Source organism: Lolium perenne, chromosome 3 (genome assembly GCF_019359855.2).
Source record: "Lolium perenne isolate Kyuss_39 chromosome 3, Kyuss_2.0, whole genome shotgun sequence".
In the NCBI taxonomy this organism is placed as follows: Eukaryota; Viridiplantae; Streptophyta; class Magnoliopsida; order Poales; family Poaceae; genus Lolium; species Lolium perenne.
The window spans coordinates 243219578-243244209 of NC_067246.2; the positions used below are offsets into that span (position 1 = coordinate 243219578).

Here is a 24632-nt window from a genome sequence, read left to right on the forward strand (position 1 = left end):
CATGTTGTCTCAGGTACGGCCAAAAGCGCCAGCTTCCGCTTGAAGAAGACGAAGAAGCCAAGGGCTCACGGACATGCAAGTGATAGTTTAAGAGCAAGCAATGCCGCCAAAGTTTTCAATGCCAAAGTAAGCTTGTGCTCTTCTTTGCATGATCTACCACCTGCTGCTTCAGATGGTACGCCCAAATACAACCCCGAAATCCCCTTCTTTGCATGATAACCTACGAAGTTCCCTTCTTTGCATGACATATCTCCCCTGCTGGTACGCATGGTAAATTTAAACTCTATCATTTGTTCTCAAATACAACCGTTAATAATATGTAGATGATAAAAATTTGGAACATACTTGTACACACCAAATGCAGCAAGTTAACCTATATCATCTGGAAGGATGCTGAGCCCATAATATACATTGAAGGATCACTAATGCAAAAATTTCAAAAACATACTCCTGGCCTCAAACGTCCCAGGACCAGTGGACTCGGTAGGCACTTGAAGGAGGGATGTGGAAGTGGGATAAATGGTATAATCAGATCTGAATTTACTAAGACGGAAGAAGAGTCAAAAGCAGTCAAATGAAGTCAAATGTTCCTATCCCACTTATTCCACTTCTACATCCTTAACTTGAAGGTATGTGAGGTGAAAGGTTCAATGGGTAGACTAATTCAGCAAATTAAAACTTCTGATGAAATAAAACCCCAATTGAAAATTGAAGCAACAAGCTGCAAGGAGTGAGCTTGTAAAGTCAATTGTTTTGCATGGATTTCCCCTCTCATTGGAGTTGATCCATAGTCTCGCATGTATAATGATGCTTCACTTACCTATGTGTTCCTATCTAAAACCCAATTTCCCTATATACTTGTATGGCATATGTCGCTCTACATTTACACGAGCCAACACGTGGAGGGGTTAGCATTTAGTTAGTCAGTTAGTTATCGATTTCGCCATCACGATAGACCCCTCTTCTGCAACCTAATGAGGAATGTGATGGACCTCACGGCATTCTGCAGACGGCTTACAGGGAGTCCCTTCAGCGTTGGGTGAGACAGGTCCCTTCTGGGCTGCTGGTCCTCACAGGTTTCTTTGCTGTTGGACTCGCCTGAGCTACAATTTTCATCCTCGCCATTTCCAGCAATATGAATTTTCTCCAGTTGTATATCTTCAGTGTCTGGGAACTGGCAGTACGAGGTATGGAGTCGGTGGTGGATGTGTTCCATCCTTCCCGACTGCTCATCTTCCCTGTCCATGTCGATTAGATCCTGCACTCAGAGCAAACCATCAATAAAACAGACCTAGGTTCGTCTCCATAGGATATTACAGAAGTGATAATAACCTGTGCGGGAAAAGTTTTGAAGAGCGGAAGAAGTCGTTTTCTGCAGTACTGATTGAACAAAAGGGTAAGGATGATAAGAGGTATGGTGAAGCCTGCAGCTACTGGTGATTCTTTGAGGCCAAATACGCCGAGGCAGATGATCTGGGTGAGGACGAGAGAGAAGATCACTGTGTTGTGCGCAATTGGCCAGTACAGACCACCTGTGTCATATCTTGTGCGGTATACATTCAGCAGCTGAAAACATATAAAGATCATTAGCATGTGGAACTGGTAGGATTCAAACCTAGCAAATAAATACGTGATCGTATTTTATCAAGTTGACAAGAAATGTAGTATTCATGTGCCAGAATAAATACGTGATTGTGGAATGTTCCTAGAGATTTGGCTCTTGATAGGACTGCATGGAAATTAGCAATTCATGTGCCATAATCTTATTTTACATGTTCATTATTTAATTGTTTTCTCTCCTTTTCTTTTGGTTTTCCTATGTTTCTGTTGGGTTTCATATCTAGCCTACCCCAACTTGTTTGGAAAAATGGCTTTTATGTTGTTGTTATTGTTGACGCCAAGAAATGTAGTGCATATTTCCTATTTTAATTCACGCATAGCAGTGCAAGCTACTGCAAGATTGTTCACCTATAACTGAAACATGGTTGTACAAAAAAATAGAACCCAACATATAGGACCACCTTTAGTATCTCACCTGATTGCGGTATACAACATAACCAAGGAAGAAGTATACAAGCAGAAAAGGTAAGATCAAAGGTGCCAGTACAGAGCATGTGAAGCCCAATAGTCCAAACAACAAAACCTTCGGTACTTCTGTGTGATAAGAAAATGAGGGCACAAACTCTGTATCTTCTTTCATTCTCAGAATATATTTCCTTATAAAGTTCCATATCAGACCAAAGAGTTGCATAAGTTCAGATGACAAACTGGCCCACCCTGAAGTCAGAACATAGGTGATGAGGAAGGTAGCCTGAAACGAAAACAGATTTAAGGAGCAAGTTTTTAGAAAGGAAATAGTATACATGCAACAAGCCTCTCCTTTGTGAATTTTAAACCACTGATATTTCCAGAAGCAAAATGGTATTTCTGCAGCATGAAGACAGGATATAATTTAGACTTGATTTACCTGCCCAGGTACAACTCTAGCGAGCTCAACAGGGATGTCTTTCGGTCTTGAAAAAAAATTCAATCGTTTTATGACAGTACCAGATACTATATTAACAAAGAATATATTCCAAATCAAGAAGTACAGCACTTTACAACAAGCACTCCTCTTCCTTTCACTGTGAGATGTAGGCCCCTCCAATGTAGAAAATAACATCATTATTGGCGGAACAGTGTACAGAAATATTTGCAGGATGACACTGGGAAGGTATCCAGTTACTAGCTGGACCATGTATGGCCTGCACATGAAAGATGAGTCAAAAGGATCCACCTTCAAATGAACAAAAGGCCATATGTCTATTATGAATGGTGCCTCAAGAATCTCAGAGAACAAGATACAGCAAACTAGAATGTGTTGATCAGTTGAAATATCAACGATTTTGCATGTTATTTCAAGTTCTAAATCTAAATGTGATCTGGTGCATATTAGATTCTACAAGTCAACTGATATGAAGATGAACTTCAATACTAGAGTTCAGTTCCAGTACAACGTTGGTACTTACTTCGTCAATAACCCATTAAGGAAAGGAAGCTTCTGCTGCAACTGCTCTAGCTCAGATAGACCTCGTATAAATGTCACCGGTAACAGAAATAAGAGCAGAAAAACGATAGAACCTAGAAGCGTAGCTATCCGTCGAATCCAAAGCTGCTTATAGGGAAGCCAAATGTTTGACCAATACACATCATTTGGTTCTGGAGCTCGATCGGTAACCCACTTCGTAGGGTTCGATGTCTGAAGTACTTCTGATGCAACAAGTGCTCCATACCGAGTTTTGAAAAATACAAAAGCAGCTGCACATTCCTGTGTAAAGTTCCACAATTAAAACTACTAATTTACACTTACTGATGAAGGTAAAAGAACTAGCGTATGTAAGATTGCTAAATGAACCTACCTCATTATCTGTGATCAAGCTAGAATCATTCAGGTCAACTTTCCCACTGCTCTGTGCAACTTCGTCAGTAGGCAACAACTGGAACGAATTAGAAGAGGCTCCACAAAGACAACACCGGTATGTAATTGCTTTGCAGCTCTGATCTACTGTGCTGTCCGTGAAATGTTTCAACTTTCTACATGCTTTCTTTGCACCAGTCTGCAGCATATGAAACAGTTTTACTCCGAAAGCAGAAAGCAAAATACTGCTATAAGCGGATAAACGGCACAAAAGCAAGTCAAATGGTTTATGACTGATTCACAGAAAAACAAAATTTATTATATGGGAGGAAATATGCAATATCACATGTGCAGATAAAAGTAGAGATATAACACAAGTTATTTAAACCATCCCACAAAATCATGGAGAAGAAAAAAATATCACATGGAAAAGGAATGTTGCTGGGCCGGCGGCGTTGGGTGGTGATCCAGTGCTTCTGCAGAGGCAGGCTCGGATGTTTGGGCAGCAGCTCCGGAAGTAGCGCTGTGGGGGTGGCTCCAAGAGAAAGAGCGGCAACTTTGTGCCGATTGAGTGGTTGTCTGTGCTGCGAGAGCGGCAAGACCATAGCCTTGGCCGATGCGGCTGGTGGAGTTAACTTGGCGTGGGTGTTGGGGTGGCGGGCTTCAGTCATCCAGTGTGGCTTGGGCTACGAGGCGGTCGATTCGTGTGGCATTGCGACCTACTTGTGGGCAGAAGATTTCTGGGCAACGGGCTGGGAAGGTGGTGAAGGGGCTGCGTAGGACGTGGCGGGTGGGCGTACGTGGGGTTCGCAAGCTGGCAGTTACAGCCCACGGGTAGTGCCAGTCCTCGGAGGATAGAAAGCTATGGATGGGACACATGGACAGGGTTTTGGAGGCACGCTCGGGGTGGCTTTCGGCAGCGGCTTTGATTTCTCTTCCCTCTCAGCAGAGCCTGTGGTGTGGTGGTGAGGTTCTTCTGACGAGGCGTCTTCGGTGCTCCTTTGGGGCATGCCAGGTTATTTGTTGCCAATCTCTGAGCGGGTCATGCCAGATCTGGCTTGCTCAGTGGCAGGTGCGATGGGGACAAGATGCGGGGGGCAGATTTTTGGCGGCTTTAGTTCGTGTTAGTGCAGTGGTGGTGTTTTTCTATATAATTCTCGCTTTGTTGACCAATGGGGGCTTTGTGTCCTTCGTATTTGGTTTTCGTCCAGCTTTCCTGATTAAGGCAACTATAATCTTCTTAATCAAAAGGCAGAGCTCGTGACGGTTTCTAGAAAAAGGAAGGAATGTACAGTATCATAACTAGCTACTGCCTTTTGTTCCATAAAACAAAATTCAATGTTGTCTAAGTTTGATCATGTTTTTACTTTTTAGACAAAAAAGATGAACTTCTACAATACTAAACCAATATCAATAGATCCATCACAAAATATATTTTCACTGTGTATTTACCAAATATTGTGATTATTGATACTTTCTTGTCTATATTTGGTCAAACTTAGCAAATTTTGACTTTTGACGAGATTTATAGGCCTTGCTTTTTGGAAGGGAGGTAGTACCCCTTAATTATGCTCCATAGTGATTATGGAACCACAAGATAAGTAAGCCTAAGACTAAAAAGGTTAAATCATAAAAAATATTAAAATAGTATAAAATACTATGCACCTTAGCAATTATGTTGCATTCTCCTCATCCCGTACCCTCTAAGCACAAATAGATGTTGTATGAAAATTGCTTACCATTATCTTCTGAACTTTACCAGCTTTGTAAACAACTTGATGGAATAGGTAACTTGATGCATGATACTTCGTGAAGAAATCATCAACATCACTACTGCAGGATTCTTTTGTTTTCTTTGGTATTCCACGAACAAGCACAGTAAATTGTCCTGGATTGGGTGTTGCACGTTTAAGGTGAAGGAGCCTCAGCCTAGCAATGTGCCTGTACTCCTATTAGATCAAGTAGAAAAACAACATTAGATGTGCTCCTCAATATGGATCTAGAATACTCCGTACTTTCTGTGAGCAAAGAACTTACAAGATATAGGAGAATGCAAGCTACTCCAGATATTATGTAGAGGACTAAACAATGAACCCAAAGCCTGCAATGCAATCGGTCCATAAAATTAATACAGAAGTATGTATATTTCTAACATGCATGTTAGTTTCTCATGTTTTGAAGAGTGGAGATATACACTGAAGTAATCAAGTCCAGTTAGAGGCAAAGCAGGATACCACTTTATAATGAAAGCAGCAAAGCACAAATAAATATACAATTTCAGCCTTCATAAAACCACCTTATGATAAACTTAAAATAAATTTCTCCCAGGTCAAAAAAAAATCTCAGCTCACCATCTTGATTGCACTTCCACATTCCCAATTGTGAAGATATCCAATTCTTCTGAAGGAATCTTAAGATGATGTATATTCTTTCCAAAATAATTCAGTGGAAGGATTCCAAACACACACAGAAGGGCAGCTAGGGAAAAGATGCGTATGCTGCAGAAAACGAATGTATCAGTGTTCTATATTGGAGTCTTCGGTTAAAGTAATGGAAAAAAAGGAGTATAACAGAAAACAGCAAATAGGAGGGATCTATAAATCTGCATAATAGCATGTTAAGAAGTCATATTTTATTTACAGCTGGCAGAGCTACAAGTTTGCCTCCTTCTGATTAAGCTCATATGTAGATGCTAACAAGCTCATGAATCAGGATTCAATGTCTTCTAACCAACATAATAATGATACGAAGGGACACATGGATGTCAAGACGAAATTCGGTGTTACCTGAATACTAGCATTCGATTGAAAGCAACAGCATCCAACCCTGCAGCTGCCAAGAGGTCTTCCTCGGTACACCGCAGGGCTTTCACGATCCAGCCAGCGGATGGAACAAACCTCTCCAAAATAAAACCCTCTCGGAGCGGATTATGGTCCTCAGCAACCCTCCGTCCGAAGTAGACCCTGATGTTAGCTGGCTGCTTTCTCAGAACAGAGTAGAGCGACAGAAAGAGCACACAAAGTCCAACATTGATGCCTGCAGAGGTGAGGAGTGCGCTGATCTTCATGGCTTCCTATTGAGCCAGTCACACACAACACACGATATGTCATCTGAATACGCGCAGAAGCATGATCCTTGATCTCCTCAGCACCTACAGGGTACAGGAAGAGGGAGATGCTGTTTAACACATTTATTCTACAGACTGAATTCTAAACTGCACCAATGGCAGCGCTGCCAGTTCCCAATGTCCAGAAAAACAATTCCATGTGTAAGACACTCCCAGAACTGGCTATACAACCCGAGCACAGCAATGCAACCAGAAACTAGCCCTGATTCGATCGAAGTGCTGGTACATGCATATTTTATTTCTCTCCAGTTGTCTTAAAGCTGTCGTTTGGACATAGGTGGACTCAAACTTATGTAGTGTGGCGGCTTATGCCTAAAATCTGTCTGCTGAAGTGGTTCCGCAATATACAGTTCAATGGGTTAAATAATAAACATATTAAAAAGCGAGTACACTCGAAGCTCTTGTGTCCAGATAAAGCTCAGGACAGCAGATATGATGGGGGAGCACAGCACCGTCAGCATTGCAAACTGGAGTTGGACGAATCGGAGCTGTCCGGTTCAGTTAGCAACAGGTAGGCTAGACTCGATAATTCTCTGGGATCAGTTGGCGTGCCCGCGCCAGCAACACTATGCTTTGCTATCCCGCCGCAAATCCTCATATAACCAAAAAAACCTAACAACACGAACCATACAAAATTGGAGGGGGGTGCGTTCGCCTTCATGAGGAAACGGCTTCCGAACTTACTAAAAGTAACATGAAACCTCGCCGAAACCATGCGAAATCGTGGTAGTAGATAGAATTCCGGAACTCGCGAGCGAGTCCATCGACGAACAGAATGCGGGGATAAAACGTGGACCGCGCAAATAGAACCGAGAATTGGCTTTGCGTGCCGCATCCTCTCGCTGGGCCTCGGACGAGGATTGCGCGCGCGGAACTGGAACTAATCTGCCGAACTAACGGAGAGCGCACGAGGAAGAGGAGTCAAGTTACCTCCAACTCGACCGGCCGGCCGCCGGCCAGATCAAGCAAGCGAAGCGAGCAGCCCGGCAGAACCCTACGCCGTTAATTAAGCGGCCACCGAAATTCGTCAGGAAAACAGAGGCGTCGGCGGAGAGGGGGCGAGGCGGAGGAGGAGCGAAGCGAGCCGCCTACCTGGACCAGCGGCGCGGCAATGGCGACGGAGCTGGGGCGGCCGAAACTGGTGGCCGGAGATTGCTCGGCCGGGCAGCCGAGCGAGAGCGAGAGGAGTTAATGGATTCCAAGTTTGTCTACTCTTTCCTGGGAGTCCATCTACTCTTTGTTGTTCGTAATATAAAAAAAAAAAACAGAATAAAATAAATGGTGGAGGAGATTTGTCAGCGACGGCGGCCGGGCCCAGGGGAACGTGGTGTGCGCTGGTCAATTCTCCGGGCCCACAAGCAGTGACCGCGGGCCGGGCCGCCACGTGGGCCGGACCGGATCCGTGACTGACTTGTGCCTACGCACGCCGCTGAGCCGTCGGGATCGTTTGGACATGGTCCAGATCCGACCACGTGGAACGATGTTAAGCGTGCTTTGCTGCCGCCGACGAGTTTTTTTTTTAAGAAATTGTTAGGCGTGCAGGATTTCCAACCTAATTCCTTCATGAGTCTTGGCTATACTCCAAGCACGTATTAATTCCGGGAGGAGCAGGTGAGCTATAAACAGCGACGGAAGGATTGATTTTCACCAACGCGTTACACAGTTTCAAAATCATGACGTTTCCTGAGGAAGAATGGGGAGAGAACGGGAGTGGGTACGTACGTGATCGATGTCGGCCTCTTGCTTCCATAGAAAACTCATCCCTGGTACAGAAACGCTGATGCGCGCCAACAATATTCAAAGGTTTCGGCTTGGTTGGCGCGTGTCGGCCCGCCCGGCCGGAGATATTCTCCACCAATCGGCCGTAGCTAGTAATGTGCAAAGAGAAAGGTTGGCCATGTATTACCTTCGTTTTAAAGATTATGGTTTTTTTTTTTTTGAAAAGTCAAACTACATAATGTTTGATCAAGTTTTTAGAAAAACATGTTAATATGTACAATCTAAACTCAACACCGTTAGATTCATCAAAAAAAATATTTTTATATGATATCTACATATTATAGCGGATGGGAGTACACCCAACGGCTCCCTAGTTTGGTCTCTGGCTGCATACTTTTTAAACAATTTTTTTTTTGCATAGGTAAAAATATTTTAAAATAATAGCAAAGAGTTGTTAACGGCCCACCATTGGCGATGCCCTTAGGCAATGAACTAACGACTCGCCTAAGTCATAAGCGGAAGTATAGCCAGGGCAACTAAAAAATTGTCTTTTCCAATGAAAAATCATGACATATTTCACTCATGAGTTACATGGGCCATATTCTAACCGTAGTTGCTTATAATTTACTTATTTAACTTTAAATTAATGTGTATTCACGTATAATAATTATATACACTTTTTTGAAATAGAGGATGAGACCTCCGGCCTCTGCATCGAAAAGATACATACATCATTCTTTATTAATTTATTCAACAAAGGACGGAAAAGATAATACATAAAAACATTAAGCCTCCGTACAACACCAACGGACCCGATAATGGGTGAATATCATGTCAACAAGACCTTACGCCCAGAAGAACAACGAAATCTTTTCATCAATTTAGAACTGGAAATATATCGCATAGCCCGAGAAACCCTATAGGGAAAACAAGTGCACTCATCAAATTTAGCAGACTCTTATCAAGCACATGATGTCTACAAATGTGCCATCGAATCACCTGAGTAATCTCCATGGTTAAGATCCGCAGAAACTTCGTTGATCCTGTTGATGACGCCACCATGGCGCCAGACAACGCCTTCTCCTTGTGTGCATACCTCAGCATGCGTCCTCCATCGAGACACCGCGGCGCCACGTGCCGCGACCCACAATCATCGACGCCGTAAGAACCATGCCTCTCTACCTCAGAGCCCCTCCAACTAGCATCTGCTCCAAAAACGATGCCCTAGCGGGAGAAGGCTTGAGATTCTCGAACTCTTTGAACTGCCTCTGCAACTAGTTTTTCATACTTAGTAGCCTCAGCTTTAGCTTCATGTGCTTCGCCATCACCCAATCCGGGAAACCTAGATCTTGGGTTTCCCCCAGAGCATCCCAGGTGGACAAAAAATGCACCAACAATATGCTTTCAACAAGGTAGCGATGCGCAAGCACCGCATCGCCTGCAACGATGAAAGTCGGGCTCGATTTTCACTGGTAGGTACGTCTCCCCAAACTTATAGCAGGTTAGATCACCACCAACCGCGAGGTTGGTTCCGCCATCATCATCCGGAGCCGCTACCATCAATAGGCCGTATTGAGGGCGGCCCGTATTAGGTGGACAAGGGTGCATGCACACTCTTTTTAAAAAGTACTATTTGAAAGTTTCAGAAAAAAATTAAAATAATCCATGGATTTATATATTACCTTGATACTACCGCTGCAAACTTTCATGGCAAAATACGATCATCGGTGGCCTACACACACAAAAATGGAAAATGAAAATTTGTATTTCTTTGAACAGTAAAAATCCAATCATTATACTGTCATTTAGATATTTTATCATTTTCGTGAAAAAAATCCGCGCACAAGTATCAAGATACTATGTTTTGGCTCCACTGGCTACTGAGGGATGTTTTGGCTCACGAGTTCGAGTGATCTGGTATTTTTTAAACTATAAATGTAAATTTATGTTTCAAAAAGGCCAAAATTTATGTGGATACATATCGTATGTTATCTTCATCTTTTAGTGTTTTGGTAGATAATGTGTTGTATTGTATGCTACGCAAAACTCACGAAATTGTGGCAAGGAACTCATATTACTTTCAACATTTGTCTTTTTCTTTTGTGTGTAGATCATATATGAGAAGATATTTCGCTGTAAATTTGATTGTGTATAGTAGGCATGTATATGTACTTATATGTTTTTTCAGAACATTTTGGGACCTAAAATACACTTCTTGGTTTTTTCTTTTTAAATGAGATCACTAGAGCTTGGGAGCTATGTGTGATTTCCAGCATCATTTACTTCTTGCTTTATTTTATCCTGATGAATAAGGTGAGGAACAAATGGGTTGAGATGGTTCGTGAGACTTTTTTTTCTGTTTTTTCTGTTTTCTCTTTTTATTTCCTTTTCCTTTACATTTTTTATATGCTTTTATGTTTTTTAATATGAATATTTTCAAATTTTGATTTGTTTTAAAATTGAATGATCTTTCAAAATTTGAACAATTTTCAAATTTTGACTTTGTTTCTAAAAATTTGAATATTTTTTAAACATTAAATATATGTTGAATATGAAATTTTTAAAAATGTGAACATTTTTTTCCGTTTTTTAATCAGAACATTTTCGAACTTGTGGGGTGTTATCAGCCAGGTTCCCACAGGCCACAATGCAACCCTCCTTCCAGGCGGCAGTGCAGTTGAAATATAACTTGGCATGAGCAGCCCGGCCCGTATATACCGGGCATGGGCCTGAAATTTAGGCTGGCGGCTGGGTCGGGTGGGCCTAGGCTTCACAGATGGGCGCATTAAGGAAGAGGCGGGCTTTTGGGCCGTTTAACCAAGTCTGGGCCTAGTTCTTTAGGTTCCTGCTTTTTTTCTGGCCCGGCCCGACGTATGCCCATGCACATGCACATGTTGAACAAATAGTGAAGAAAAATGGATGTCGATGCCAACCGACAGCCCAGTGCAGATCGTGCGCATATTTCTTGGTGCTACATTACCATCTGCCACCGGTTCCCTTTTCCCATCATGCGGCAGCCACTCCAAATTATTAGGCATTTAATCGTCAACCGACAGATGAACGCGAGAGAAATGAAATCCACGAGAAGAAATCTCAACGATCTATCATATCAAAGCATCAGACTGAAGATGTTTTTCCAGGCAGGTGACACAGCAACCACCACAAGTGGCAGGGGCGAGGAACGAGACAGGGAAGTTCCCACCGGCTTGAATGATTGAGCATAAGATCCACTGGATTACATTCAGGGATAATCATTACTGCTACTAACATGCATACTAATTATTGTACTTGTGCTTAATACAAGGCCTGAGTCAACCAGCTTTTGCGGTCGAAAACCTTTGCAGTGCAAGGCAGCAATCTGGCCTCACCAGAAAACAGAGAACATATTACAGTTATTTTTATCTGGGAATGCCAGAAGGCAAACTTTCTGTATATTCTTCATTTCACCAGAAAAAGAAAGAAGGAATTTACTTAACTCCTGAAAGAATGCAAAATTTACTTCGAGGGGAACAAGAATTGCGGTCAGGGAGAAAAAAAATCATGTAAAAGAGATAATTACATGTAAAGAATGACCAAAAAAATTGTTAATGATCGTGTACCGACGCTCTTTACAGATCTCTCCGACTTCTCCAGCTAGCTTGGCTCAAGTCGTCACTACAATCCCGGCTGCCAAATTCTCTCAGCTGGAACAATCTAATCTCTTCCGTTCGTGGTTCTAAGAATACCTCGCTCCGGCCAGGTTGAAGGCCATTGTTTAGGTTAGAGTCGGCTAAACTATCCAATGCTCTTACCACCTGAGATGAACAAAGAATACATGGTGACGGCTCAGTCCTTTGGTTCAATTTCATTCAAAAATGAGTTGGAATGAAAGGTTTCTTACCTGCCCCATTCGAGGTCTCATCACTGCAGAATGCCGAATGCATGCAGCTGCAGCTCCTATCATGTGAAACATCTCATTTTCTTCAAACTTGTTTTCCATCCTTGGATCAGGAAGGTCACCAAATACTCGATGTTCAATTGCATCCGTGAGAAAGGGCCGAGCCTGAAAATTTAAGCAAGAGAAGTTTGAGTAAGATCATGCCCCGAAAAGCTGGTCCTAGTCTCATGATTAAAGATGAAAAATTCCATTTCCGTTGCTTTGCTCAAAACTGAACAAAAGGTTTATCAAGCCAAGTAGGTCCCAACTCTTTGTTGTAACCCATCTTTGTCCATATTGTTGTTCATAGTAGACATAGCAACTCTCCACTTCTAAATAAAAAAAGACATAGCAACTCTCCACTTCTAAACAAAAAAGACATAGCAACTTCCCAGCCAGCCAATTATGGATTAGGATTACCAGCATCTACCATTACGCAACCACACCTATTCGGAAAATTATGCAAATCACAAACCCTGAACACTAGACAATAGCAAACAAGGGAATGCATTTAGAGCACTGACATCACATTTGTGTGATGCATCAATTCCTCTTATAATTGCTTCACAGACTCACAGCACACATCTCAAGGTATTAGGATAATTTGTATATTTCTCCTGGTCCTTGTTCAAGCTGCTTGAGCCCTTGCCAAGTCCTCATCTAGCTTCTTTCATGACTCATCACAGCATGAAGACTGCATTAAATAGCATTCTATCCACTTTCTGTTTGCCACTCTGGAAGAATAGTCTGGTTGCCTACTTTTTACTAAAGCTCCAATGCCTGGAACTTTTCAGCTAACTTGGTTCTCTCCAGATCACTTTCTCAGTCGACATGCTATGGAAACTGGTCCAATGTGAGGACTAACAAATTACAACAGCCAGCAGGCGTGAACTTGTAATAAAAGCACCCAAGGGTTCAACTTTGTAGTGAAAGAGGTGATCTAGGGAAGGCCCCACCAGGGCTTTAGATGCTGCATGATATCATGCCCTAGAATCTGGAATGTTTCATCTCAGCAAGTGCATTGATCAAAAACAACTACGTGGTACACTAGTACTATGGACAGGAAATCAACCAAATTTAGAAGCATCTAAGTAACATAGGTGGGAAACACGACAATGTCAGTTATTACTTGTTAGAATTAAGATATGAATCAATATATATTTTAGAATGTGAAAAATGCATGCATATTTAGGACCTAAAATGAGGGGCGTACAAGTACAGAAAATTTAAGAAGCTCACCCATTCGACAAGACTCTCATCTCCCAGCGGCTGAGAAGAGTCAACAGGTTTTCTTCCAGTAATAAGTTCCAGAAGAACCACTCCAAAAGAATATAAATCAGATTTTGCTGTCAACTTGCCTGACAATGCATACTCCGGAGCCAAATACCTGTAGGGGATATATTACATTGTAAGTACTCTAGATCACAGATTAACCACAAAATTTTTGATCGACGATTGCAGCATTATGGCTATGTTTACACGATTACTTACCCAAATGTTCCCATAACACGCGTACTGACATGTGTATTGGTGTCACCCGCTAACCTTGCAAGCCCAAAATCAGAAACCTGGATTTCGTTGGGAGGTAGATAGAAATTTTAGAAAAGAGAAGGAAACCGAAAAATCACATAAAAACTTTGGTACACCGAGTAAAAGCATACCTGAGCTTCGAAGTTGTTATCCAACAAAATATTAGATGATTTAATATCCCTATGTATAATCCGAGGATGACCTGATGAACACAAAAAAGAGCAATGCTAAGAAAACCACACTAGTTCAAGGGATTAATGAAGAAAGAGTTCAGTCTGAAAATATTACAATCTTCGTGCAGGTAAGCAATTCCACGAGCTGCTCCAGCCGCAATCTTAACCCTCGTACGCCAATCAAGTGGTACTTCATTTACTGAAATTTCAAGCAAAAACATGGTTAATGACCAGGTAACCAATGAACAATTCCATTGTGTTGCTGAAGCTAAGATTAACGTAAGGGGGTTCTCACTCACCATGGAGATGATAATAGAGGGTGTTATTGGGAACAAAGTCATAAACAAGCATCCTCTGGCCCTCAGATACGCAGTAACCTACCAGTGAAACCAAATGTCTATGATGTACTCTGCTGATAGTATCAACTTCGGCCCTGAACTCTCGCTCGCCCTGCCCATTCCCAATCTTAAGCTTCTTGATAGCCACAGGTCGACCATCCGGCAAGATGCCCTTGTAGACACACCCAAATCCACCTTCTCCCAAAAGGTTCTCCTCCGCATAGTCATTTGAGATTGCTGACAGATTCTCCGGCGTGAAGAGCATCCTGGAGTAGCCTATCCCGGAGTCGGCCGGCGAGTACGGGAAGCCATGGCTCCCGGTGCTGGACCTCATGAATGGATACCCCGGTGATCGCAAGTAGAACCCGTCTGGCAAACACAACACGGATAATGAGCATCGTGTAGGGCAGCTAAATTTAGCAAACGCGAAAATAGGTATGCATTAATACTGAGTGAGGTGGTTGTGTTTTGTAGTAGTACCTGATGCTAGCGAGGATGCAGCAGAGGAGGGAATGTAATTGGGCGGCGGCGGGGGAGGTGGTTGCTGCGTCGGCAGTCCCGCTGCAGGAGGCTCTCCCCGGCGGCGCTTCTTCTTGACGAGCCAGATGGTGGCGCCGATGAAGCTGAGCATGGCGAGGCTGGCAACCGCCACAATGGTGGTGGCCGTGCCCCTGGATATCTCGATGTTGTTGCCGGGAGGCGAGCGGGTGGAGTTTGAATGCGGCCTCACGGGCGAGCGCGAGGTGACGTAATGTGGCCTGGGGTGGTGGGGCGGCGGTGGGGGAGGGGCGACTCGCGGCGGGGGCGGAGGGGAGTAGGCCGCGACCGGCGCGGGTGCGGGTGTTGGGGATGGAGCGGGCGAGGGCGATGGTGGGTGGGATGGAGGCGGGGCAGGTGGCGAGACGGCTACGGGCGGGGGCGGGGGGAGGGATGGGGGCGGCGGCGAAGGGTACACGCGGGGCTGCACGCGCGGCTGGTCGGTCGCCGTTGGCGGCGGCGGCGCCTGCGGCTCGGCGTAGGGCGGTGGTGGGACGGTTGGAGGTGGAGCGTCTGGTGGTGGGGGCGACAATGCTGGTGGCGGCGGCAATGTCGGCTCGGGCGGGGGAGACGAGGGCGATGGCGAGGGCGGCGGGGAGGCTGGAGGGGGGCTGCTTACCGGCGGAGGGGATGTCGCTGGGGGCAGCGAGTGGTAGGAGGTGGAGACGGGCGGCGCCGAGGCGGAGGAGGAGTAGGGGCAGCCTGGCGGGCGCGGCGCGGGCTGTGGCTGCGGCTGGCCGTGCGGCACGGCGTACGCCGACGTGGCCGGCTGCGGCGGCATGAATGGATCCGCGCCGACGGCCAGCGCGAGCCTCCGGAAGTATCTCGACAGCAGTGCAGCGTGGGCGTGGGCGCAGGCAGGGGATCTGCAGGTCGGCGGCGACGGGCAGATCTCCTCCCTACGCGGTCGGCCGGCTGTCCCCAATCAGGCGCGGAGCGAACCACCGGTTGAATGGGCGGGAGCTGCCACCCACCCTACCCTGGGGAGGAGGAGGAGAGGAGAGGGGAGGCTCGCGACAGCGACCGCCTCAAGATCCGAACCCTCGCACCCACGCAACGAAGAGGGGCGGCGGCGCGCGCGCGGTGGCGCGCAGCAGATCACGCAGGGCGGCGCTGGACGGGCAGGCCAATGGCCAGCAGCAGTCTGCCGAGCTCAGCTTCTTGCCAAGATCCGAGACGCAGGCAGACGATCCTTGTCGCCGACCGCAATGCAGCGCCGCACCGCACACCTATGGCAAGCTCAGCTCAGCACGCCGAGGTCATCCCTTTCTCGCTCCTCTTCCCCGTCTGCCTGCCTTGGTGTCCGTGGCTGCCTGGCTGGACAGTGGAGAGAGAGAGCAGTAGTGGTGGTGGTAGTATAATTTTCTCGCTCGCTCGCTCGCTCTCTCTTTCCTTGCTTTTCCAAGGAGAAAGAAAATAGTCTAGTTTTTTTCTCTTTTGGGTGTGCGGGACGGGGTTGGTGCCAGGTCCATATGGGAAATAGCTGGACCGTGCGTGAAGTGAAGCACAGTGCAGCGGCATAGGGACTTGAGTTGGGGAGAAAAAAGAGCACTAGAAAATTAGGCATTTCTCGTGCACATTGTCGCTACTGCCTCCACCCACGGGCCCTCTGACCTCATCTCTCACCCCTGCGCCGCCCGCCGATCGCCGCGGACGGTGGGAACCGGAAAGGAACAGCTACGTCACCGAACGGCCATCTCCAACGCCACCATCTGCTCGGCCATGGCGCCCAACGGGACACCCTGTTTTATTAGTACAATGTTAGAGCATATCTAGCTCAGCCTGTAAACAGCCCAAAACCGAATAATAACTGCTAGTTTAAAATTTGGTTTAAAAATCGGCGCAGATCAGCGATGGTATACTAGTCAAAACCGAAAAAAAGTTTTCGGGTCGACACCGAAACCCCAACTACGCATGTATTTGTAGGAGTCGAACGAGCGAACCGAACGCAACCCGAACGAAACCACTAGTTTGCCCGCGACGGAACTTTCACCTCCTCCCAACTGCCGCCACCGTTGCTCGATCTCACCGGCATGAGTCTCGAATCGACACCACCAGCCGCCGCAGCAAGCTCGCGGGCCCCACCACCCTCTCATGTGTCCGTCGGAGCTCCCGCCACCCTCGTCGACGTCGTCAGCCTGTTCGCGTCCACGAGCTTCCTCAAGCGGCAACGCACGGGAATGCACGTGGTCCCCCAAACTGGTGATGCGGCCAACGGTGCTGTCCCGGCTGTCGCCAAAGGAGCCGCCGCAGCCAAGCCGACGGCACCGAAGATATCCCGCGCATAAGAGGATATAGTAGAAGACCACGACGAGCCATGGTGGCTTGCCGCCGCTCCCATCCCCGTTGTCGCCACCGCAGGTTGCCGACGTGAACGACGCCCAAGACGTGCTCGCCGACGAGTAAAGAAGGTAAAACTTTCAACTCCAAATCGGTTTAAATTGCGAGTGGAAATTGAGGCCGATTATTGGGAGGAACGGTAACGCCTCGTACATGGAGATGTTAGACGAGGTTAGCATTGCTCCACTCGCTCCGTTCAACGTTGGGATGGGCGCAGATGGGGAGGAAGAAGAGGATGAAGGGGGATAAGGGGAAGAATATGAAGGCGACGAAGGTGTGGTTGAGGTCGAGGCCAATGGAAAGAAGAAGAAAAGAAGGGCCAACAACTACACGGAAATAGAAGACGCAACGTTGTGCCGAGCTTGGGCCGTCGTGGGGATGGATGCAGTATCCGGCACCGATCAAACCGGGAAGCGGTACTGGCAACGCATCAAGGACAAATTCCATAAACTGATGCCTCGCGTTCGCCATCCTGTCGATCGCACGTACCGATCCCTCAAAGGTCGTTGGGACGCGATTAAACCGACATGTAGCCGTTGGGCGGCAGCAATGTATCAAGTGGTGTTGAATCCTCCTAGCGGCGCAACTATGGACGAATATGCGAGTGAATTTGCATACTTTCTGTTTGCACAATTTGTGTTTGGTTTGGTGACCACACCTAGACGATTTCATCTTTATTTTGCAAATGTAGGACCGCATTGCCGATGCTAGTTATAGAGACATGGCCGTCAGCAAGGGCAAGAGCTTCACAATGGGACATTGCTTTGATGTGCTTCAACACCTCCCCAAGTGGCAATTGAGGGACGAAGAAACAGCACCCAAGAAAGCTGCAATGGTTGCGCTGGACGATACTGAGGATGAGAAAGAGAGCCGGAACAATGACAAGCCGGAGGGAAACAAGAAGGCCAAAGAGAGGCTGAAGCTTGAGGGGGAGTGTCGGGGGGATGACTCCCGGTAGGTCAAGGCTATGGCAAATATGTCATGATAAAGTATTTATAAACCGGATTAAAGGATAATCCAGATTATGAAGACTTGGTGTAACAGTGCTGGATGAAACAATCCGGTATACCAGGAGGGGTATACCGGAGCAAGGGCAACCGGTGATATCTAAGCCGGAGACACTCCCAAGCTAACTAAACTCTCATGATAAAACGAACAAGAATCTGGTTTGTACCGGTTAAGTTACCGCGGATCCGGCATAGTCTCAAATGTAGCATGTTGGCACCCTGGTCAAAGATACCTTCAAGGACCAAAGGACAAGATGAGCAAAGCAGTTCAGGTTTAATCGATGCCCTGTGGTCAGAGAAAAAGATGACGTAAAAGATACCGGAGGAGGTCATCAGCCCATCGATTAAAGAAGGGAGCGTCACCCCTGGAGTCAAAGAAGCTTTATAAAGAAGCTTAGATCAGCAAAGATACCCCTAGGGTTTCTTCCCTTGTAAGCCTCCTCTCCACTATATAAGGAGAGGAGGGGCACCCCTATGCGGAGAGGACCGAGTCTTGGGTAGCTTCGGTAGGAGATAGGCTAGTTGTCGTACATCTTCAACCTCTAGCCAGAGGCCATGTTCTGTAGCTCCCCGTTGATCTCGTGAATACATACATCTTGTTGGCTTGTCCTTAGAGCTCTACTGCTTTTCCTCTCAACCTTCCCCTCCTCCGGATCCTCAAGCGTACATCCGGCCCCAACTTAAGTCATCCTATGGCATCTGTCTGTTCAGCACGACGACAGGGAGGCAGCATTGTTGAGGGACAAATTTGATCAAATGATGAAGTCGAAGGAGGTGATAGTGGCCAAGACTTTGGAGACAAAGCTTGTCATTATCGAGAAGAGGAAAGAGGTGAGTCTTGCAAAGGTTGAAGCTTGCCGAGAGGAAGCAAGGAACAAGGCCAAGTTGGAGGAGATGGGGATCAATGTGAAGAAAGCCATAGCAATGAAGCAACTATTGGCCGGAGAGAGGGAGATCATGATGATGAACACGAAGGACATGAATGAGTAACAAATAGAGTGGTGGAAGGAGGCCTCGGCGGAGATTGATGTTGTGCAAAGCACACCGTTGGGGAACCACAAGAGGAAGCTATGATGAGCACAGTAGCAAGTTTTCTCTCAGTAAGAAACCAAGGTTTAATCGACCAGTAGGAGAAAGAAATCACTTCTGAAGGTGTTGCTAGCTGACTTTTTGCAGGGCGCACTACCAGTGTCAGCAACAACATGGAACCTGCACACAACACAACCAAAATACTTTGCCCCAACTTGCAGTGAGGTTGTCAATCTCACTGGTTTTGCTGAAAACAAAAGATTAACCGTATAGTGTGGAAAGAGATGTTTGTTTACAGTGAAATAAAGAGAACAATACTTGCAGTAAGTAAACATATCGAACAGGTGTTTGCAGTAGATGGTTTTATCAGTGTAAAAAAAGGACCGGGGTCCGTAGTTCACTAGAGGTGTCTCTCTACAAAGATAAATAACATGTTGGGTGAACAAATTACAGCTGGGCAATTGACAGAATAAAGACCATACATGACAAGATGATTACTATGACATTCATTTGGGCATTACAACATGATACATAGATCGTAATCCAACTGCGTCTATGACTAATAATCCACCTTCCGGTTAGCATCTGCACCCCTTTTAGTATTAAGTTGCAAGCAACAGATTATTGAATTAAACAAAGTATGTAAAGTAAACAATAGAATTATCCTTGAATAAAGAATTGTTGTTTTCTCCCTAGTAGCAACAGCACATCTACAACCTTACAAGTTATTGTCACTCTCCCAGATTACTAGAGGCATGAACCCACTATCGAGCATAAATACTCCCTCTTGGAGTCACAAGCACATACTTGGCCAGAGCATCTACTAGCAACGGAGAGGATGCAAGATCACAAATAACATATGACAAATATATAATCAATCTCAACCATAGTATTCAATATTCATCGGATCCCAGCAAACACAACATGTAGCATTACATAAAGATGATCTTGATCATGATAGGCAGCTCACAAGATCTAAACATGAAGCATAAAGTGGAGAAGACAACCATCTAGCTACTGCTATGGACCCGTAGTCCAGAGATGAACTACTCACGCATCACTTCGGAGGCGGGCGTGGCGATGTAGAGGCCTCCGGTGATGATCTCCCTCTCCGGCAGGGTGTCGAGAAGAGCTTCAGAACCCTCCTGAGCTAGGGTCCGCGATGGCGGCCGCGACGGGTATTTAGGTTTTTCCCGACCATATGTGTTTATAGGCGGAAGGGCGAGGTCGGTGGGCGCCCGAGGGGCCCACACCACCCCTAGGCGTGGCCAGGGGTGGCCCGCACCTAGGCATGGCGTGGCCGCCTCCTGGCACTTCTTCGTCTGCCCTCTGGACTTCGTCTTCATTACAGTAAAATAGGAACTTCGGCTTTCGTTTCGTCCAATTCCGAGAATATTTCATGTACAACTTTTCTGAAATACAAGCTGCAGAAAACAGGGAACTGGCACTGTGGCATCTTGTTAATAGGTTAGTTTCAAAAAATACATAAAAGTGCCACAAAGTGTAAACAAAACATATAGAAATTTGTGTAAAACAAGCATGGATCATCAAAAATTATAGATACGTTTGCAACGTATTAGCATCCCCAAGCTTAAATCATGCTCGTCCTTGATGACCCACAAGTATAGGGGATCGCAACAGTCTTCGAGGGAAGTAAAACCTAAACTTATTGATTCGACACAAGGGGAGGTAAAGAATACTTATAAGCCTTAACAACGGAGTTGTCAATTCAGTTGCACCTGGAAAAGCACTTGTAACAGGGGTGATGTGAAAGCAGCAGTAATATGAGAGCAATGGAAATAGTAACAAAACAGCAGTAGAAGTGAGGAGATGACACCGGAAAATATTCCAGTGCGTAGAGCAATGATGATGACAGAAGGACCGGGGTTCCCAGCTATCTACGCTAGTAGTAACTCTCCAAATAACATGTGTTGGGTGAACAAATTACAGTTGGGCAATTGATAATTGTGAGGGCATGACAATGCATGCTATGATAAGATAAAGGTTACTTTAGTATTTAATTGGGCATTACAACATAATACATATACCGTAATCCAACTGCATCTATGACTAATAATTCACCTTCAGGTTATCATCCGAACCCCTTCCAGTATTAAGTTGCAAGCGTAGTGCTTGGTCATCACTGATCTAGAGTTGGTAGTGTCCAACAGTGTAGCATTTGTAGAGTACGTTGATATGTGCTTATAGTATGAAGGTTCATGAAATCTTGCACCACCATGTGTCATGTCTTGTTCGTGCCCATGTAGATTCATCTCTTGTGTTGTGGATGGATGCATGTGCATCTTGTGTGTTGTTAGATCTGCAACTTGTTACACTGACCTGTGTTGTGTGCTAGTTGTAGGACTCGATGTGTCATGGCTTTAGCTAGGACATTATCTATGTTGGGGCCTCGTATACCCCTCATTTGTGCCTGATTCACAAACCCATAATTTAGACCCATGTGATATATGTGCCGGTGGTGGAGGGCCTTGTGGCTAGCCTCGTGTCCAAGGTCGTGGCAGAGGTGGTGGCAAAGATATATTGCCCAGAAGAAGAAGGCCGCCCAGTATAGTACTCACGCGGAGAGGGCGATGAAGGTTGCATAAAATGGGCCGATGAAATGGCTCCCTTCATGTCCACCTTCGTTCTAGAGAAGATGTGCAAGTTGATCAAGAGCGGCGTCAGGGCTAACAAGGGATACAAAGAAGTCCATCTGACTACTGTGGCCAAGGATCTCATGTAGAATTGTGGTGCCGACCTTAGCTCCATGCAGGTGTACAACCACCTGAGGAAGTGGAGGGTCAGGTTGCTCATCATTAGCAGGCTTTGAGATCTTAGCGGAGCTCAATGTTGCAAGGAGACCAAATGCATCATCTTGGAGAGCAACCATTACCGCGGCCACATCACAGTTATCACATTGTCCTCCACCATTGTTGCACTTCATCATGGATCACTACCTTGCCCAATGGCGTCGAGTCCTGAACACTCCCATCACCGACTATGATGAGATGCAGAACATCTTTTCGTTCGACTTCGCCACCAACAAGCCATGCAGTCAAGTGATCCCCTCGGTACACCTCCAGTTGCCTCTTCACCTGAGGATGCTGAGACCTAGGAATGTGATACGGTGGTCCTAAATGGCACCCCTGACAATCCTACTGATGCCACTAACAAGGGCTTTTCAGGTGAAGAGGGTTGTGATATCTTCGATTCGGTTTTTGATGTAGTATAACTTCTTTTTCCTAGAATACCTAGGTTTATCAAACCTTGAGAATAATTTGTTGTGGTGTAATATTACGTTGAGCAAGACCTTATGGACTTTTAGTATTTTTGCTTACTAGAACAAACGTTACTTTTTGTTGGTTTTGTATCGATGAATGGATATAGCTCAGGGCTAAGGATTTACCTACAGATGTGCACACACAAATGGGATAAAATATAATATTAAGAACAACATGTATTATGATCTAATTCCAATAAATATATGTGGGCGATGGGTCAGATAACACTATAGCTTTGCAACCACACGCATTATAGATCTCTAGTCCAACCATTATACCTCCGTCACGCGGGGATCAACTAGTAATTAATTAAAATGGACTAAAACCTTAAGATCTATGACATCATTCCCAAATGGATCTCTAACAATTCTTGTACTCTCCTTACTATCACCCAGGTTTTACGACAAAGTTGCAGATCACCACTCCTCTCACCTTATTGCCTTTATCGATCCTCGGGATCTTGGGAACCTGACAAGTCCTTTGATCGAGGCAAGAGACAAATAGACAAATATAAATGTAGTATTCAATCACAAACATAGTTAGCCCATATCAAAAGATGCACATATTGTTGCGAGGCTAGGCACCAGCCTTTAGCCCGTGAGGACCACTCATACATGATTAGATCACTAACCATAAACATTGTATAGAAATTCTTGATTGAAATACGAAGTAGCCTTACAATGTCGCCAATCACGATGAGATCAAGATTACAAGTATTGTACCATGGCTATGGTGGGGAATGGATATGGATAAGGCGGTGTTGCCAATATAGGCACCTTCACGAAACTCGCATGGTTTGACTAGGTGAAGGCAGTGGCACATGGTACTAGGGTACGATAGGATTACAAGGTGTTATAGATCTCCCCAAGCTTGGAATCAAGCCAAGTGAGAGATTATTTGATACCGTTGCAGCTTCATGGTGGAGGGATGGCATTGGAGACTGTTGCATGGCGCTTCCTGTTTGACTCCTCCAGAGCAGATATGCGACCGAGAGCTCTCTGAAGTTCAGAGCGCGTGGAGTTCATTGCTTCAGTCATTACTTCCACCACTTCGTTGAATCCTTTTTGTCCACCGGGTCCATTGATCATGTAATGTAATCCAACTAAAATAGCATTCATCTCTAATTCCGTTGTGTGTAAGTGTGTGATCCAAATATAGTTATGCATACTAACTAAGAGAATTTGCATAGCATCTTTTGTCCTCCTTGGCAATTTTACGGGGCCAACATGGAACTACAAGCAATTAAGATCTACCCTTTCGAATAGACCGGAACCAAGCATTAAGATTCATGAACACACATAATTTTCCTATTTGTCACCTTAGGGATTTGCAGGGTCAACATAACAACAAGTAATACACTTTGTTGATAAATACCAACCTCATATATATGATAAAGCAATATAGTTTTGATGTCTACGCATGCTTCTATTCTTGTAGACAGTGTTGAGCCTCCAAGTACAGAGTTTGTAGAACAGCAGCAAATTTCCCCTAAGTGGATCACCCAAGGTTTATCAAACTCAGGGAGGTAGAGGTCAAAGATATCCCTCTCAAGCAACCCTGCAATTACGATACAAGAAGTCTCATGTGTTCCCAACACACCCAATACACTTGTCAGGTGTATAGGTGACTAGTTCGGCGAAGAGATAGTGAAATACAAGTAATATGGATGATTGTAAGTAGTAATTGCAATCTGAAATAAAAATGGCAGCAAGCAAACATGTAGCAGAACTGGATGTAAATGGTGTTTCAATGCTTGGAAACAAGGCCTAGGGATCATACTTTCACTAGTGGACACTCTCAACAATGATACCATAGTTGAATACATAGATATTATCTCTTCACTACGCGAACCACTCTCCAGTTTGATAATAAACACAAATTCACTGCGTAGATCTGCATAAGCATTCCTTAAAGTTCGCATTCCCAATCTATGGACACCCCACGCTGTCACTTTGAGCATACGAAGATGGTACTAACTAGACACCACAATTCAGAAGTATTTCTGTAAATTAAGCTTAAGAAACAAACACGGTGTGCACACTGTCACCTTCATACCGTTGGACAAGGTGTCCCTAGAGATCACATAATAAAACCACTTGAGTAGCACAATAGTTGAAGAATAATATCTACTTATTAACTAGATTACAAAACTCATGATCACATAAAGATCATACATGGAGAGATAGATAGACCACATAGCTACCGGTAAAGCCCTCAGCCTCGGGGGAGAAATACTCA

General features: G+C 45.2%; 2 protein-coding genes across 3 annotated transcripts; both read right to left on the reverse strand.

The window, feature by feature from the left end:
- Positions 1-685: 685 nt before the first annotated feature.
- LOC127343780 (CSC1-like protein RXW8) lies at positions 686-7764 on the reverse strand. 2 transcript variants are annotated; one of them, XM_051369965.2, is made up of 12 exons: positions 7617-7754; positions 7455-7518; positions 6184-6548; positions 5749-5895; positions 5435-5498; positions 5137-5346; positions 3399-3596; positions 3009-3307; positions 2468-2744; positions 2036-2311; positions 1333-1566; positions 686-1258 (listed from the first exon to the last, which is right to left on the reverse strand). In XM_051369965.2, exons 3-12 carry the CDS (start codon positions 6462-6464, stop codon positions 947-949), a joined length of 2298 nt encoding a protein of 765 aa, XP_051225925.1. In that variant the 5' UTR covers positions 6465-6548; positions 7455-7518; positions 7617-7754; the 3' UTR covers positions 686-946. The 2 variants fall into 2 exon arrangements, with proteins under 2 accessions (XP_051225925.1, XP_051225924.1); XM_051369964.2 differs by lacking the exon at positions 7455-7518 and having other exon boundaries at positions 7617-7764.
- Positions 7765-11616: 3852 nt separating this feature from the next.
- On the reverse strand, positions 11617-16181 carry LOC127343779 (proline-rich receptor-like protein kinase PERK8). The gene is made up of 8 exons (XM_051369963.2): positions 14681-16181; positions 14162-14569; positions 13978-14061; positions 13821-13891; positions 13651-13727; positions 13399-13546; positions 12124-12285; positions 11617-12037 (listed from the first exon to the last, which is right to left on the reverse strand). The coding sequence occupies exons 1-8, from the start codon at positions 15516-15518 to the stop codon at positions 11852-11854; spliced, it is 1974 nt and encodes a 657-aa protein (XP_051225923.1). The 5' UTR covers positions 15519-16181; the 3' UTR covers positions 11617-11851.
- Positions 16182-24632: the final 8451 nt, after the last annotated feature.

Excerpts from the sequence above, each read along its gene's own strand:
- LOC127343779 (XM_051369963.2), bottom strand. The coding sequence starts at position 15,518 with ATGCCGCCGCAGCCGGCCACGTCGGCGTACGCCGTGCCGCACGGCCAG. Across the intron at positions 14,062-14,161 it reads CCTCTATTATCATCTCCATG|TAAATGAAGTACCACTTGAT; the intron begins GTGAGTGAGAAC and ends TTGAAATTTCAG. Across the intron at positions 13,892-13,977 it reads TGCTTACCTGCACGAAGATT|GTCATCCTCGGATTATACAT; the intron begins GTAATATTTTCA and ends TGTGTTCATCAG.
- LOC127343780 (XM_051369964.2), bottom strand. The coding sequence starts at position 6,464 with ATGAAGATCAGCGCACTCCTCACCTCTGCAGGCATCAATGTTGGACTT. Across the intron at positions 2,312-2,467 it reads CTAGAGTTGTACCTGGGCAG|GCTACCTTCCTCATCACCTA; the intron begins GTAAATCAAGTC and ends TTTTCGTTTCAG. Across the intron at positions 1,567-2,035 it reads ATGTTGTATACCGCAATCAG|CTGCTGAATGTATACCGCAC; the intron begins GTGAGATACTAA and ends ATATGTTTTCAG.